Genomic DNA, 14,270 nt, shown 5'->3' on the forward strand with positions numbered 1-14,270 from the left:
GGCCTCCCAAAGCATTGAGATTTCAGGTGTGAGCAACTGCGCCCAGTCATTACTATTGTAATTTAAGAAAAGGGAAAAGGTGATTCATTAGATATTGGCTTTTATGTCTGACATTTTATATAGCAGTTTTAAACACATTTAGGTATTGTTCAGTTCTATAAGGCCAAAGTATTTGATTTGCAACTTTCTCAAGTTTCACATGCAGAAAGTCATGTAAACTAAATAAGCTAGAAGCATTTAGCACCCAAAGTACTTAGGCAAATCTCCAAGTTTATAAGTATAAAACAAATATCTTCTGCTCTTGAAGACCTACAATCTAGCTTGGAAGACACTGTATGGAATAATTAGAGAATAATATAGGACTGAATAAAGCTTTTTCTTATAAACAAATACTAAGTTATGTGGTAGAGACTGAGGCACTTTTAGAAATTCAGAAATCAGTGTGAAGTAAAGTCAGCAAAGGCTTTACAGTGGAAGTTGGTTTGGGATTTAAGTTAGATTTTGAGTTTATAGGATGAGGTGAAGGATGAAGGGCATCCAAATGGGAAAGTAATATGAAGCAAGGTATGAGAATGTAAAATAATGAACTTCCCACAAAGTACTTTGATATGGAAAAAGTAATAATTTAAAGACTCCAAAAGTACAAATGAAAACCCCAATGGGATACCAATGCACATTCACTGGGATACCTACTATTTAAAAAAGTGAGTGTTGGTGAGGATATAGAAAATTCAGAACTCTCGTGCACAATTGGAGGGAACGTAAAATGGTGCAGCTGCTATGAAAAACAGTATGGAGGTCCCCCCACACTAAAAATAGGATTACTATGATATAGAGTTCTACTTCTAGGTATATAGCTGAAATAATTGAAAGCAGGGTCTCAGATATTTGTACACCCATGCTCATAGCAGGATTATTTACAATGGCCAAAGGGTGAAGGAAACCTGTCAACAGATGAAAAACAAAATGTAGAATGCACATATAATTGAATATTATTTAGCCTTAAAAAGAAAGAAAATTGGCAGGGCGCAGTGTCTCATGCCTGTAATCCCAGCACTTGGGAGCTCAAGGTGGGCAGATCACCTGAGGTCAAGAGTTCAAGACCATCCTGGCCAACATAGTATAACCCTGCCTCTACTAAAAATACAAAAATTAGCCGGGCATGGTGGCCTGTGCCTGTATTCCCAGATACTCAGGAGTCTGAGGCAGGAGAATTGCTCGAATCCAGGAGATGGAGGTTGCAGTGAGCTGAGATCACACCACTGCACTCCAGCCTGGGCAACAGAATGAGACTCCGTCTCAAAAAAATGAAGAAAATTATGATACATGCTACAACATGGATGAGTCTTGAGGACTTATGTTAAGTAAAATAATCACAAAAGGACAAAAGGTGTATGATTTCACTTAAATAACTACAGTAGTCATATGGATAGAAAGTAGGATGGTGTTTGTCAGGGGCTAGCAGCACTGGTAAATAAAAAGGTTTTACTTCATGGATATAAAATTTCAGTTTTGCAAGATAAAGCCCTGGAGATAGATTGAACAATGTGAAAATATTTAACATTACTGAACTGTATACTACTTAAAAAATGAATAAGATCATAAATTTTGTTACATCTTTTTATGTAAAACTCTAAAGGAAATCAAGAGTTTTAAAAACTCTAAAAGGAAATCAAGAGTTTTAAAGAAGACACAAAATGAACTTTCACTTGAAATCTCTCTTCCCCACAAAAATCCATAGACATACGAAGTGATCATAAAGCCATAGAGCTTGAAGTCCATTTTAGAAAACTTCTGAATAGTCTACCCTTCCGTATTCCCAGGAAGGAACTTTCCGGAATTTCCTTTGAGATAAATAGATATTGCTTGTGTTGTGGGATAAGCTCACTTCCTTTTGTTCTCTGGGACTAAAGAACACAAATACGACCATCACTTAAAGGGCTCATTGCTACAACCCACTGCTAACACTTTTCCTTTTGAGATAAATATTTAAACTCTCTGTCCTTACTTCCAAGATATTTTTCAAATTTTAATACTTTTTAAAAATGCATTTTGTTTTTACTCCCGTTTTCTCCTATTTTTTGGTGGTTTTATAACTTATTTGATGACCAACAGTTCTCATCCACCTTGTCTGTTGATTTCTGCAAATGGTAACAGGTACATAGGTAACTAAAGTATAGAGCTCATTTGGTGAATCTTCATCCTTGCTATATTTTCTAGACAATTAATTGCTCATGGATAAGATATGGGATTATCCTTTATTTGCTTGACCCTGACAGCTTTGTAGAGTCTGGTTCAATGCGCATTTCCTTTGTGGCACACTTCTGGATCTCTTTGAGTGCTCTGAGGGGAATACTCCTTCAATTCCACTCCATGGATGTACTTGTGGATGTTGATGGCATATTCTGGGATCACCACCTCATTGACAGCTGACCAGCCCTTCTCTCTACCCTTCTCTGTAGGAGTCACTCTGGAGGCTCAAAGTGAAAAGGACTCTCATTTATTTTAGTGGCTCTTCAAGTATTTGTTACACATATTTCTGAGAGTACAGTAAAACAGTATGCCTTAATTTTTCTATGTGAGCATTACTTCAACTTAGAGACATCTAACTTCTAAAATCATTGTTTGCCTTTTATTTTTTGAGACAGGGTCTCCCTCTGTCTCCCAGGCTGGAGTGAAGTGGTGCGATCACAGCTCACTGTAGCCTCGGCAGCTCATTGCAACTCTCCTGGGCTCAAGCAACCCTCCCACCTCAGCTTCCCAAGTAGCTGGGACTACAGGCATATTCCACCAGCCTGACTAATTTTTGAACTTATTTGTAGAGAGGAGGTTTTGCCATGTTGTCCAGGCTGGTCTCAAAATCCTGGTCTCAAGGGATCCTTCCACCTGGGCCTTCCAAAGTGCTGGGATTAATGGTGTGAGCCACCCCCACCTGGCCTCATTCTCATTCTTTGCATATTAAGTCTCACTTTCATTCCCATATCTATTTTGACTAAGATCTCTTTGATTTGTTCCATTGGTTAGAGGTTAAGACTGCCAATCAAGCATGTGAACTTTCAGCGGTAGTCTTGCAAAGACCTAAATCTAAAATCTGTGGCTTTGGTAGGCACATTTTTGTCAGAATGAATGGTTTGATAGTAGATTATGGGTTTGTATGAACTTGAATAGGAGAGCTTATAAACTATTAAGAATCAAAACACCAGGTAAATAGTAGGAAGAGACAGTAGGCTCACTCTGTTTTCTTCCATAATTCCAGAGCCTTAAGTAGCAGAAGCCACAATGACTGGCGGGTGATGTGCACCTTGGTGGAGTCTGAATCAGTATGGGGAGACTGTCAAGCCAGTACAGTTTCCAAAATAAGCCTTAAGCCTATGACTGGATCAGCTCCTCTGGCATTCACATGACCAGTGGAGCTACAATACTAATTTTTTTTCAATATATTGTCTGTCCAGGCTGCTGCTATAACAAAACAAACTGGGTGGTTTAAAACAACACATTTATTTCTCACAGTTCTGGAGGCTGAGAAGTCCACAATGAAAGTGCTGGCAGATTGAGTGCCTGGTGAGGGCCTTGTTTGCTGGTTTATAGATGGCTCACTCTCACCGTGTTCTCCCATGACAGAAGGGACAAGCAAGCTCTCTGCGGAGCTCTTTTATAAGGGTACTAATATCAAAATGGGAGGTCTCTGCCCTCACAACTTAATCCCCTCCCAAAGGCCCCGTATCTCTAAAACCATCACCTTGGGGGTTAGGATTTCAACATAATTTTAGGGAGAGAAGGAGGGATATAAATATTCGGACCATAAGAATAATCTCTGAAAAGAGTTACTCATAGATTGGTGTGAAATCTGATATGTGCTGAGAAATCTGTTGAGAGAGAGGGAGAGAACCTTGGCTTTGGTGAGAATGGGGTTTGAAGGACACAAGGGTGCAAGGTTACCAAAACTGTGTAGCTGGCAAAGGCTAGGTGCAGCTGGTCTATTCCTTTGGGAACAGAAGGCCATATTTTAGGACGATGGTACACTCTGTGCCTTCAGGCAGCGTAAGCTCATCTTCCTTGTAGAAAATAATTTGACTCGACAATCTCTAGTCAATTATTTACATTTCAGAATTCAGTATTATGACCTCAGTGAAGGAACAGGATTAGAATTTTCCGGTATATTGAGAGCTTGAGGCTCAAAATGGTGAAATGATGCTTACGCTCCAAGCTGAAAGGAAGTAATGAAAAGAAAATGAATTCTACTAATTCTCTTTCAAAGTGGTCGTACTTAGTCCCAACCAATTCCATTTTTATCCTAAACTTTTCTACCTCTAGTCAACTGATTTCCTGGCAAATAGTTGATTACACATTTGTCATTTGGCATTCTGTATAAATTCCAATGTTATCTTAGTTGTAAAGACAATATTTTGCATTTTTGAAATTAAAACTTCATTATTTAAACTATTATGGAACATTGTCAAGCAAAACAAAGATATAATCAACCCATATCTATCCTTTACTCAGCTTTAATATTTATAAGATACAGCCAGTCTTGTTCCATTTAACAGCTACCCAAAGTCTCTGGATTTTATTATCTCCCTCTTTCCTTTTGGTTTCTCTCACATCCTGGTTACCGGATTATTTTGAAGCAAATCCCAAACATTCTTATGATTAAAAAAATGTCATTAGCTTTTATGTAACAACAAACAACCCTGCAAACAATTCTTAGTATCAGATTCAAATATTCTGATTTCTCCAACTGTTTTATACATATATGAAATATATCCTACTCTCTCTCTATATAAACAAATATATATAATAGTCTGTTTAAATCAGATGCAAATAAAGCCCTCACATTGCATTTGGTTCATCTGACTGAAAAGCCTTTTTCTTTAAATTTCCTTTTAAGCTATCTGATACCTTTCCCTGTCTTTCATTAAAAAAATCATATCATTTGTCCTGCACATTGATTTGTTTTTCTAAACACATTACCTCATCTTATCTACATTACTACCTAATGAAATATTTTTCCCACTTAGCAAATGAATTAATTAGGGTACAGAGAGATGAAGTAAGCTATTTTTCCAAACTCAGAGTAAGTATTTGACTATAGGGCAAGAATTCAGTAAACCCATTTCTTAGATCAAGAACTCTTTTTGGCCGGGCGCGGTGGCTCAAGCCTGTAATCCCAGCACTTTGGGAGGCCGAGGCGGGTGGATCACGAGGTCAAGAGATCGAGACCATCCTGGTCAACATGGTGAAACCCCGTCTCTACTAATACAAAAAATTAGCTGGGCACGGTGGCGCGTGCCTGTAATCCCAGCTACTCAGGAGGCTGAGGCAGGAGAATTGCCTGAACCCAGGAGGCGGAGATTGCGGTGAGCCGAGATCGCGCCATTGCGCTCCAGCCTGGGTATCAAAAGCGAAACTCCGTCTCAAAAAAAAAAAAAAAAAAAAAAAAAAAAAAAAAGAACTCTTTTTTACCTGAAGACTGTGTCTCTTATTTTACAAATTAAGGAGTACTAAAAGCCCCAGAAAACCCTGAGACTTTTGAATTAAAATTTAGTCCAATTTTTTATATTTTATGGTATATTAAAAGTGATCCATTTATACTGTTACACAGGCACCATTCTTCATGAATGGGAATCTGCTGAGCCCCAATATATGTATGTATCTTTACATGCCTACAGCAGTGTGTGTGCCTGTATAATTTTCTAAATTTATTGTCATACCATTCATACACTTGAGTATTTGTCTTATTTATTACACTAGATCACAAACTTTTAGATGAAAAAGTTTTAACTTTTTTGCAGTTTCTCATAGTCAAACGTAAGTGACTGATAATTCAGGATCTTTTTAGTGAAAAAACAAAAGGCCAACTAGGCTGTGTGATTCTTGTCCAGTTCTGAGGTAGAAAAGGCATTTTATCAGTAGTAAAATGTGTCTGCTTATTTTTCACTGCCATCTACTGGTACCTGATATTATTTCTGCTTAAAATCCTTCAGGGAAGCCTATCAGAGGGACTTACATAGAGCAATAAGAAATTATGAAGCCCTAAAAATCCTCTGAGAAAGTTCCTTTCAAAGGAATAGGTGCTACTTTAACAGGTAGAGCTACTTTAAATTTTACAGTAAAAATTACTAACATCTAAAAAAGTTACTATAATATCTACTACAATGCCTCTAAGCTTTAAGGGCTGCAAATTAAACTTATAGGCTATTATTATAATTTTTTATGATTTTTAATTTTTAAGGCATAAAACAATTTATAATTTCTAGTCAGAGATCAACTCTGACTAGAACAACTCTGGAAAATTAATTTTAAACACATTTAACAGTATAATATTTCTGGCTGTTTGTCAATCAAAATATACACTGTGCATCTATGGGTCAAACAATGTGCTAGGTTCTGCCAACACTGCAGGGAATGACACACAGGGCTGCTATCTTCTGAGATGACAACATGGCTGAGTGTGTGTGTGTTGGGGGACGTTTCTTACATAGTTTTGAGTGTAAAGTATCAACAAAATGCGTTTTTTTTTTTAGACAGTCTCACTCTGTCCACCTGGATGGCAGTGGTGTGATCTCAGCTTACTGCAACCTTTGCCACCCAGGTTTGTAAAATTCTCCTTAATCAGCCTTCTGAGTAGCTGATTACAGGCGCACACCTCCATGCCCAGCTATTTTGTATTTTTAGTAGAGATGGGTTTTACTGTGTTGGCTAGGCTGGTCTTGAACTCCTGGCCTTAAGTGATCCTTCCACCTCAGCCTCCCAAAGTGCTGAGATTACAGTTGTAAGCCACTGTGCCCAGCCAACAAAATGAATTTTAAAATTTACTTAATCCTTGTAATGAAATAGGTTTTCTTTTTGCATTTTGAATTTATTACAAATGAACTTGATAGAATTAATTTACAATTAATTAATACAAATTAACTTTCCAAAGTCTTAACATGGTGACAGATTACATAGGCCTTTAGATATATCATATTATTCAGTCTTGTGTTCTTTGGTAATTACTGACAGATGAATTGCTAAGGTATTAAAAATAAAATAACAATATAGTTGATCTTCAAGTAATATCCCCAAGTTTTTATAGTAAAACATGAGACACTGTAGTTCCAAGTCTGAAAAATACATAAATATGTTTAAAATCATTAAAATTTTTTTTCACTCCTGTCACAAAATAGAAAGTAGATTTAAAATAAAAAAGCTGGGGTTACAGACTAGTAAGAATTAATATTTCTCAAAAATAGAGGAAAAATGGTACAGACTCTACAAGACTTTTCCTAAATACATTGAAGCCAACAAATTGTTTCATTTTATTACTTTCATTTGGCAGTGGCTGCTGAGATATTCTGCGTGTGTATGTATTTATTTTTTTGCCTTAGTGTCATATACTTTAATGACCTGAGAAAGATATTTCAATGCACAAGTGGGGCTTTTTGCTAGTTAACTGGCTTCAGAACCATGTTTTAGTTAGCCAATGTTTTACCACTTGATAATATAAATAGCCACTTAGAATTCAAGTTTTCTAAGTTTCTAATTTCATATTTTCCAAAATTCCACACTTACTCTTCTTTTAAAGACACTTTACTTCCTCCAAATGTTTGAAATAGCAGATGTTATGACAAAAACCGCATCATTATCTCAATAGATGCAAAAAAGGCCTTTGACAAAATTCAACACCCCTTCATGCTAAAAACAATCAATAAACCAGGTACTGATGGAACATATCTCAAAATAAATAAGAGCTATTGATGACAAACCCACAGCCAATATCATAATGACTAGGCAAAAACTAGAAGCATTCCCTTTGAAAACTGGCACAAGACAAAAATGCCCTCTTTAACCACTCCTATTCAACATAGTATTGGAAATTCTGGTCAGGGCAGTCAGGCAAGAAAAAGAAATAAAGGGTATTCAGTTAGGAAAAGAGGAAGTCAAATTATCTCTGTTTGCAGATGACATGATTGTATATTTAGAAAACCCCATCGTCTCAGCCCAAAAACTCCTTAAGCTGATAAGCAACTTCAGCAAAGTCTCAGGATACAAAATCAATGTGCAAAAATCACAAGCATTCCTATACAATGATAATAGAGAACCAAATCATGAGTGAACTCCCATTCACAATTGCTACAAAGAGAATTAAATACCTAGGAATACAACTTACAAGGGATGTAAAGAACCTCTTCAAGGAGAACTACAAACCACTGCTCAAGGAAATAAGAGAACACAAATGGAAAAAATTCCATGCTCCATATGAAAATGGCCATATTGTCCAAGGTATAGATTCACTGCTATTCTCATCAAGCTACCATTTACTTTCTTCAAAGAATTAGAAAAAACTACTTTAAATTTCATATGGACCCAAAAAGCCCATACAGCCAAGACAATACAAAGCAAAAACAACAAAGCTGGAGGCATTATGCTACCTGACTTTGAGCTATACAAGAATACAGTAACCAAAACAGCATGGTACTGGTACCAAAACAGATATACAGACCAATGGAACAGAACAGAGGCCTCAGAAATAATGCCACATATCTACAACCATCTGATCTTTGACAAACCTGACAAAAGCAATGGGAAAAGGATTCCCTATTTTATAAATGGTGTTGGGAAAACTGGCTGGCCATATACAGAAAACTGAAACTGTACCACTTCCTTACACCTTATACAAAAATTAACTCCAGATGGATTAAAGATTTAAACGTAAGACCTAAAATCATAAAAACCCTAGAAGAAAACCTAGGCAATACCATTCAGGACATAGGCATGGGCAAAGACTTCATGACTAAAACACCAAAAGCAATGGCAACAGAAGCCAAAACCGACAAATGAGATCTAATTAAATTAAAGAGCTTCTGCACAGCAAAAGAAACTATCATCGGAATGAACAGGCAACCTATAGAATGGGAGAAAATTTTTTGCAATTTATTTATCTGACAAAGGGCTAACATCCAGAATCTAAAAGGAACTTAAACTAATTTACAAGAAAAAACCAACCCCATCCAAAGTGGGCAAAAGATATGAACAGACACTTCTCTAAAGAAGACATTTATGTGGCCAAAAAACATGAAAAAAAGCTCATCATCATTGGTCATTAGAGAAATGTAAATCAAAACCACTATGAGATACCATCTCAGGTCAGTTAGAATGGTGATCATTAAAAAGTCAGGAAACAACAGACGCTGGAGAGGATGTGGAGAAACCAGAACGCTTTACATTGTTTGGTGAGAGTGTAAATTAGTTCAACCATTTTGGAAGACAGTGTGGTGATTCCTGAAGGATCTAGAAAGAGAAATACCATTTGACCCAGCAATCCCATTGCTGGGTATATACCTAAAGGATTACAAATCATTCTATAAACACACACACACACACACGTATGTTTACTGCAGCACTATTCACAATAGCAAAGACTAGGAACCAACCCAAATGCCCATCAATGTTAGACTGGATAAAGAAAATGTGGCACATATACACCATGGAATACTAGGCAGCCATAAAAAAAAAGTATGAGTTAATGTGCTTTGCAGGGACATGGATGAAGCTGGAAATCATTATTCTCAGAAAACACAGGAACAGAAAACCAAACACCATATGTTCTCACTCATAACGAGGAAATATTGACACAGGGAGGGAAACATCACACAACAGGGCCTGTCAGGGGGTGGGGGGTAAGGGAAAGGATAGCATTAGGAGAAATATCTAATGTAGATGACAGGTTGACAGGTGCAGCAAACCACTATGGGACATGTATACCTATGTAGCAAACCTTCATGTTCTGCACATGTATCCCAGAACTTAAAGTGCATATATAAAGAAATAGCAGTTGTTTAATGAAGATTATCAGTAGTTAGTTAACATAGACTTTTTGAGGATGATTACTAACTTTCAGGACCACAGGCTACTAGGTGATGCACTCAAAATGACTACTTAATGCAGTCAAGTGGGTTGAAAGATGAATTCCTGGAGTCCATATTGATGTAGGTCAGTTCACCATTCACAAAATATACCTAGCTGTTCACAAAGCAACTCAGTGACAGTACAAGAATCTAAGTATAAATTCAGTGTTAAATAGAAAAATGACTCAAGCCAGTGAAACATATTTTTGTGTATGATTAATAACATTTATACTCAGCTTGGTTATTGGCCTAAATTTTGTAATTCTTACTGAAAAGAAACTGTATTAGTCTGTCTTGTGTTGCAATGAAGGAATACCTGAGACTGGTTACCTTATAAAGAAAAAATGTTTATTTAACTCACAGTTCTGCAGGGTGTATAAACAACGTAGCACCTGCTCAGCTTCTGGTGAGGTCTCAGGGAGCTTTTACTCACGGCAGAAGGCACAGGGGGAGCAGGCATGTCACATAATGAGAGAGAGAGAGGGGAGGTGGTGGTGCCAGAATGCTTTTAACAACCAGCTCTTGCAGGAATGAACACAGCAAAAACTCACTCATTACCACTGGGGAAGGCAGCAAGCCATTTATGGAGGATCAGACCCCATGACCCAAACACTTCCCACTAGGCCCCGCATCCAATATTGGGGATCACATTTCAACATGAGATTTGGAGGGACAAACATCCAAACCATATTACAAACTTCTTCACTAGAAGAATTGGGCTATGTGTAAGTTTTCAGTATATGTGTAAAGTAGAATATTATCAGAAAGGTTATTTACTTTTCGTCTTCATTATCAATTTTTATTTGTAAGTATAAAAAATTAAAATGCATTTTATTAATCTTTGTATTATTTCTTAATAGTCACAGTAGAATAAATGTGCCTAATTTAAGACATTTATCTGGTTTTGCTGGCAGATTTAAGAACTAAGACTACACTAAATATTACACAAAAATCTATTAAAATGACTTAAAATGATACCCTTTTATGAAAAATGTACTGTACTAAACATCTTTGAAATGTGTGTCCCATAGGAAAAAACGTATTTTTTTGATAATTGTACTTCTAAGAAAATTCCCACTTTGAGCACTGTCAGAAAACAAAGAGCAAATTTAAAGAACATTTTGACAATATAAAAAGTTGTTAACCATTTCATTTTACTTTTATCTTAATTATATACCTTTAAATAAAAAAGCTATGAAAGATCTAAATAAAATGTGAGAAATTAGAAAAGACAAACATCATTAGTGACCCAAACACAATTTGTTTATTAGAGATGGGGTCTTGCTATGTTGCTCAGGCTGGATTAGAAATCCTGAGCCCAAGCAATCCCTCCTGTCTCAGCCTCCCAAGCAGATGGGACTACAGGCACACACCACCATGCCTGGCTGTATGCCACATACTTTAAATGGACCTAATTTCCAAGGCTGGCTGCCTGATAGAATGTGCTCTGGTCAGCTAGAATTGGTACCATGTTATGCAGGGTCAGCTGCAAACAAAAATCGTGTTGCTGAGAAATGGCAAATTATACTTGGTACTCCTTAGAGGTGCTCGATCTACTGCATCAGTACAGTCATTAAAAGCTAAATCTGCCAGCTGTTTTTGAAAGACCCAATAACACTGATATGACTATATAAGATAACCTTGATGTATGTCACTTTATGATACATGTTACTTAACATGACTCCCAGGGGGCCCTGGCTTAGAGCTGATTCCAAAGGCACATAGCTCAGGTCAAATTAAAGGGCACAAAATATTTACTGTTTTATTTACTGCCTAAAATATTTCTCAACTAATAAGTGCAGGAAACTTATTTATAGGTAGTAATGTAAGCACCTTATGAGTTCAGTGATAAAACTGAGAATTATAGACAGTTGGGAGATGGGGACCATGTCTTAGATTCCTTTTGTATACTCCTCAGTGTCTAGTGCGGTGATATGCACATAGCCAGTACATTTTAGTAAATATTTACCCAAGTAAGAGTTCTTTAGGCATTCCATTTTGGAATTCTTATAGAAACAAGCCAATTTGGTAGAACTTCTAGGCTTTAAAAATTTGAGAATAAAAGGCTCTTGACATTACTGATATTAATTTAAAAAGCTGGTGTTAAATTAAGTGTGAGAAGTGGTGACAGTTCTATATATGCCCACAGGCATACAGCAGAATCCACACAGAGTCGAGTATATAGTGGAGAAAAAGATGGGAGAAAATGAAGAACAAACTATTTTAATATTAATTATGGTTATAATCACTTTTATGAGGAAATACTGGGGAGCAGGGTAAAGTGATACTGAAAAGAAAAAAAAACTCTTCCAAATATAATAAAGCATATTCTAACAGGTTTTTGAAAAAAACTGCAAGTTTTTTAATTCACTGACTTGTTTTGATTGATTGACTTTTTACCATTCTATACACTCTGAATTATAACTAAACAACTACATGTTACTGACAAATTTGTGATTCTTTGAGTCTAAACAACACAGAAATAAATGATCCCTTTCCTAGATTTATATACTTGATTTTCTTATAAAAATAACTTTAGTTATTATGTCAATATTTATCTGAAAAAGGCAGCCCTCTGATAGTAAACTAGTAACTGGAATAACTACAGATTCATAAGCCACAATAAAACAAACCTGTAAAATATTTTTCCTATTTGAAATATTTTCTATTTCAAATAGAAAAGATTTTTCCTATTTGAATAATAAATAGATTGGACAGGAGTGAAAAACCAAAACTATGGAAAAAAAAACAATACAAATAAAGGAATACAGGTCAAAACAAAGTTCAGAAGGCAAATATGTAAATAGTAGAAATATGCCTCAAAAATCAACTATTAGTGGGAAAATTTCTATGAAAACAATTTCAGAAAAATACATGAACACATGTATCTTTGAAATATAAAACTCTAAATACGTGATAATATATTTAGGATACTCTACAATGCCCAGTAATTGCTATAATTTTTTTCCCTCAGCTTTTCCTGGATGATATGGCAAGCTACAGAATTTGAACACTGATTGTTGCTCAAATTTGTATACTTACTGTGTGTGCATATACTGCTGCACTGTTTCTCAGCTGTGAAAAATTAAAAGCATTTTTTCAACCTTTAAGAAGAAAAGAAAACAATGAAGAATATCTTCATCATAATATAGCATTAACAGGGTATGTTTACTTTGCCACATCATGAATGTTTTTAAAACAAAATATAAACATATGGTCAGAGATAACATTTTTATGAGAACAAGTGACCAAAAACCATTACCTCTTTTCAGGCCAGCCAAAAAAATGGGAAGTGAAAGTGCACTTTATACAATGTAGACATTTAAGTAGATAATAGCACAGCAGACTCATGTTCCAGCCAGTCACATGAAACATCATGAGCCCATAGTGGGAGACAGCAATCTATGGTCCATGGACTGAATCTGGCCTACTTTTGTATGGCTCTGAGCTTAGAATGGTTTTAATATTTTTTAGAGTCGTTAAAAGCAAGTAACAGAGAATAAATGATGACTCAATTCTTGTTCTCATGTGTATATTATATCTTGCAAAGTCTAAAATATTTTATAATCTGGCCCTTTACAGAAAAGTTTGCAGACACTTTTTTTACACCAGTGCTGTAGATAATTCTGGCAGTACAACTGCAAGTCCAAGATAATGTTCATTTATTCCCATCATAAATATAACATTGTAAATAGGTGTCTTCTGATGTCATTTGTCAGAATTTCTTTTAAATTTTTTCTTCATCTTCAACATCATCAAAGTTCATCCTATAATAATGTAAAGGTGATAGAGAAAGGAGAAAGTATGAGTTTGTAATGTTATAAAAACAAGGTAAAATACTATAAACTAACCAACATTTTACTTTTTCAGAAATAATATTCTTATCTAATGGATCATGACATGAAACATACTCTGCCAAAACACAACAATGAAAAAGAAAAGATTATCTCCTAGTTCTTACCTGCCCGTAGCAGATATTACTAACTATATAGGTTTACAGAATTTCAAGCATATTTGGTATGCTCTTTAACTTAATTTCAGTTATAATCTAGATGATGACAATTTTAAAATTTCAAATATTTAACTTGAGATAAAAGTTATACATTTCAAAATAAAATATCTTGAGAAAACGAACTAATATAGCAAAACACTAGAAAAACATGTTTGTTCAGTGGAACCATGAAAATACAGACTCATAATTCTTTCCTACCTTTTAGATTTGTAAAAAATATTCTTGAAGTAGTTTGTAAGGTTTTTGTCTATTGGGGTGTGCAGTTCTGAACTGTATTACAGTAGAACCTATATTCTAATATGGTGTTACAAAGCCAGACTTCTCTAGCCCTTTCCAGAGGCTGAGCTGTTTTGTCTTTCTTTTGCCTCATA

At 35.7% G+C, this 14,270-nt stretch overlaps 1 protein-coding gene across 1 annotated transcript in view; it reads right to left on the bottom strand.

The window, feature by feature from the left end:
- Window positions 1-12,094: 12,094 nt before the first annotated feature.
- DNAJC10 (DnaJ heat shock protein family (Hsp40) member C10) overlaps window positions 12,095-14,270 on the bottom strand; it is a 49,236-nt gene continuing 47,060 nt past the window's right edge. Inside the window, exon 22 of the mRNA XM_012468612.3 lies at window positions 12,095-13,654. Coding sequence (XP_012324035.2) covers window positions 13,643-13,654 — 12 coding nt within the window. The 3' untranslated portion in view covers window positions 12,095-13,642. The remainder of the gene's footprint in view (window positions 13,655-14,270) is intronic.

This window comes from Aotus nancymaae, unplaced genomic scaffold (genome assembly GCF_030222135.1).
Source record: "Aotus nancymaae isolate 86718 unplaced genomic scaffold, 86718_ANA_hifiasm-v0.15.2.pri h1tg000008l, whole genome shotgun sequence".
Classification (NCBI taxonomy): Eukaryota; Metazoa; Chordata; class Mammalia; order Primates; family Aotidae; genus Aotus; species Aotus nancymaae.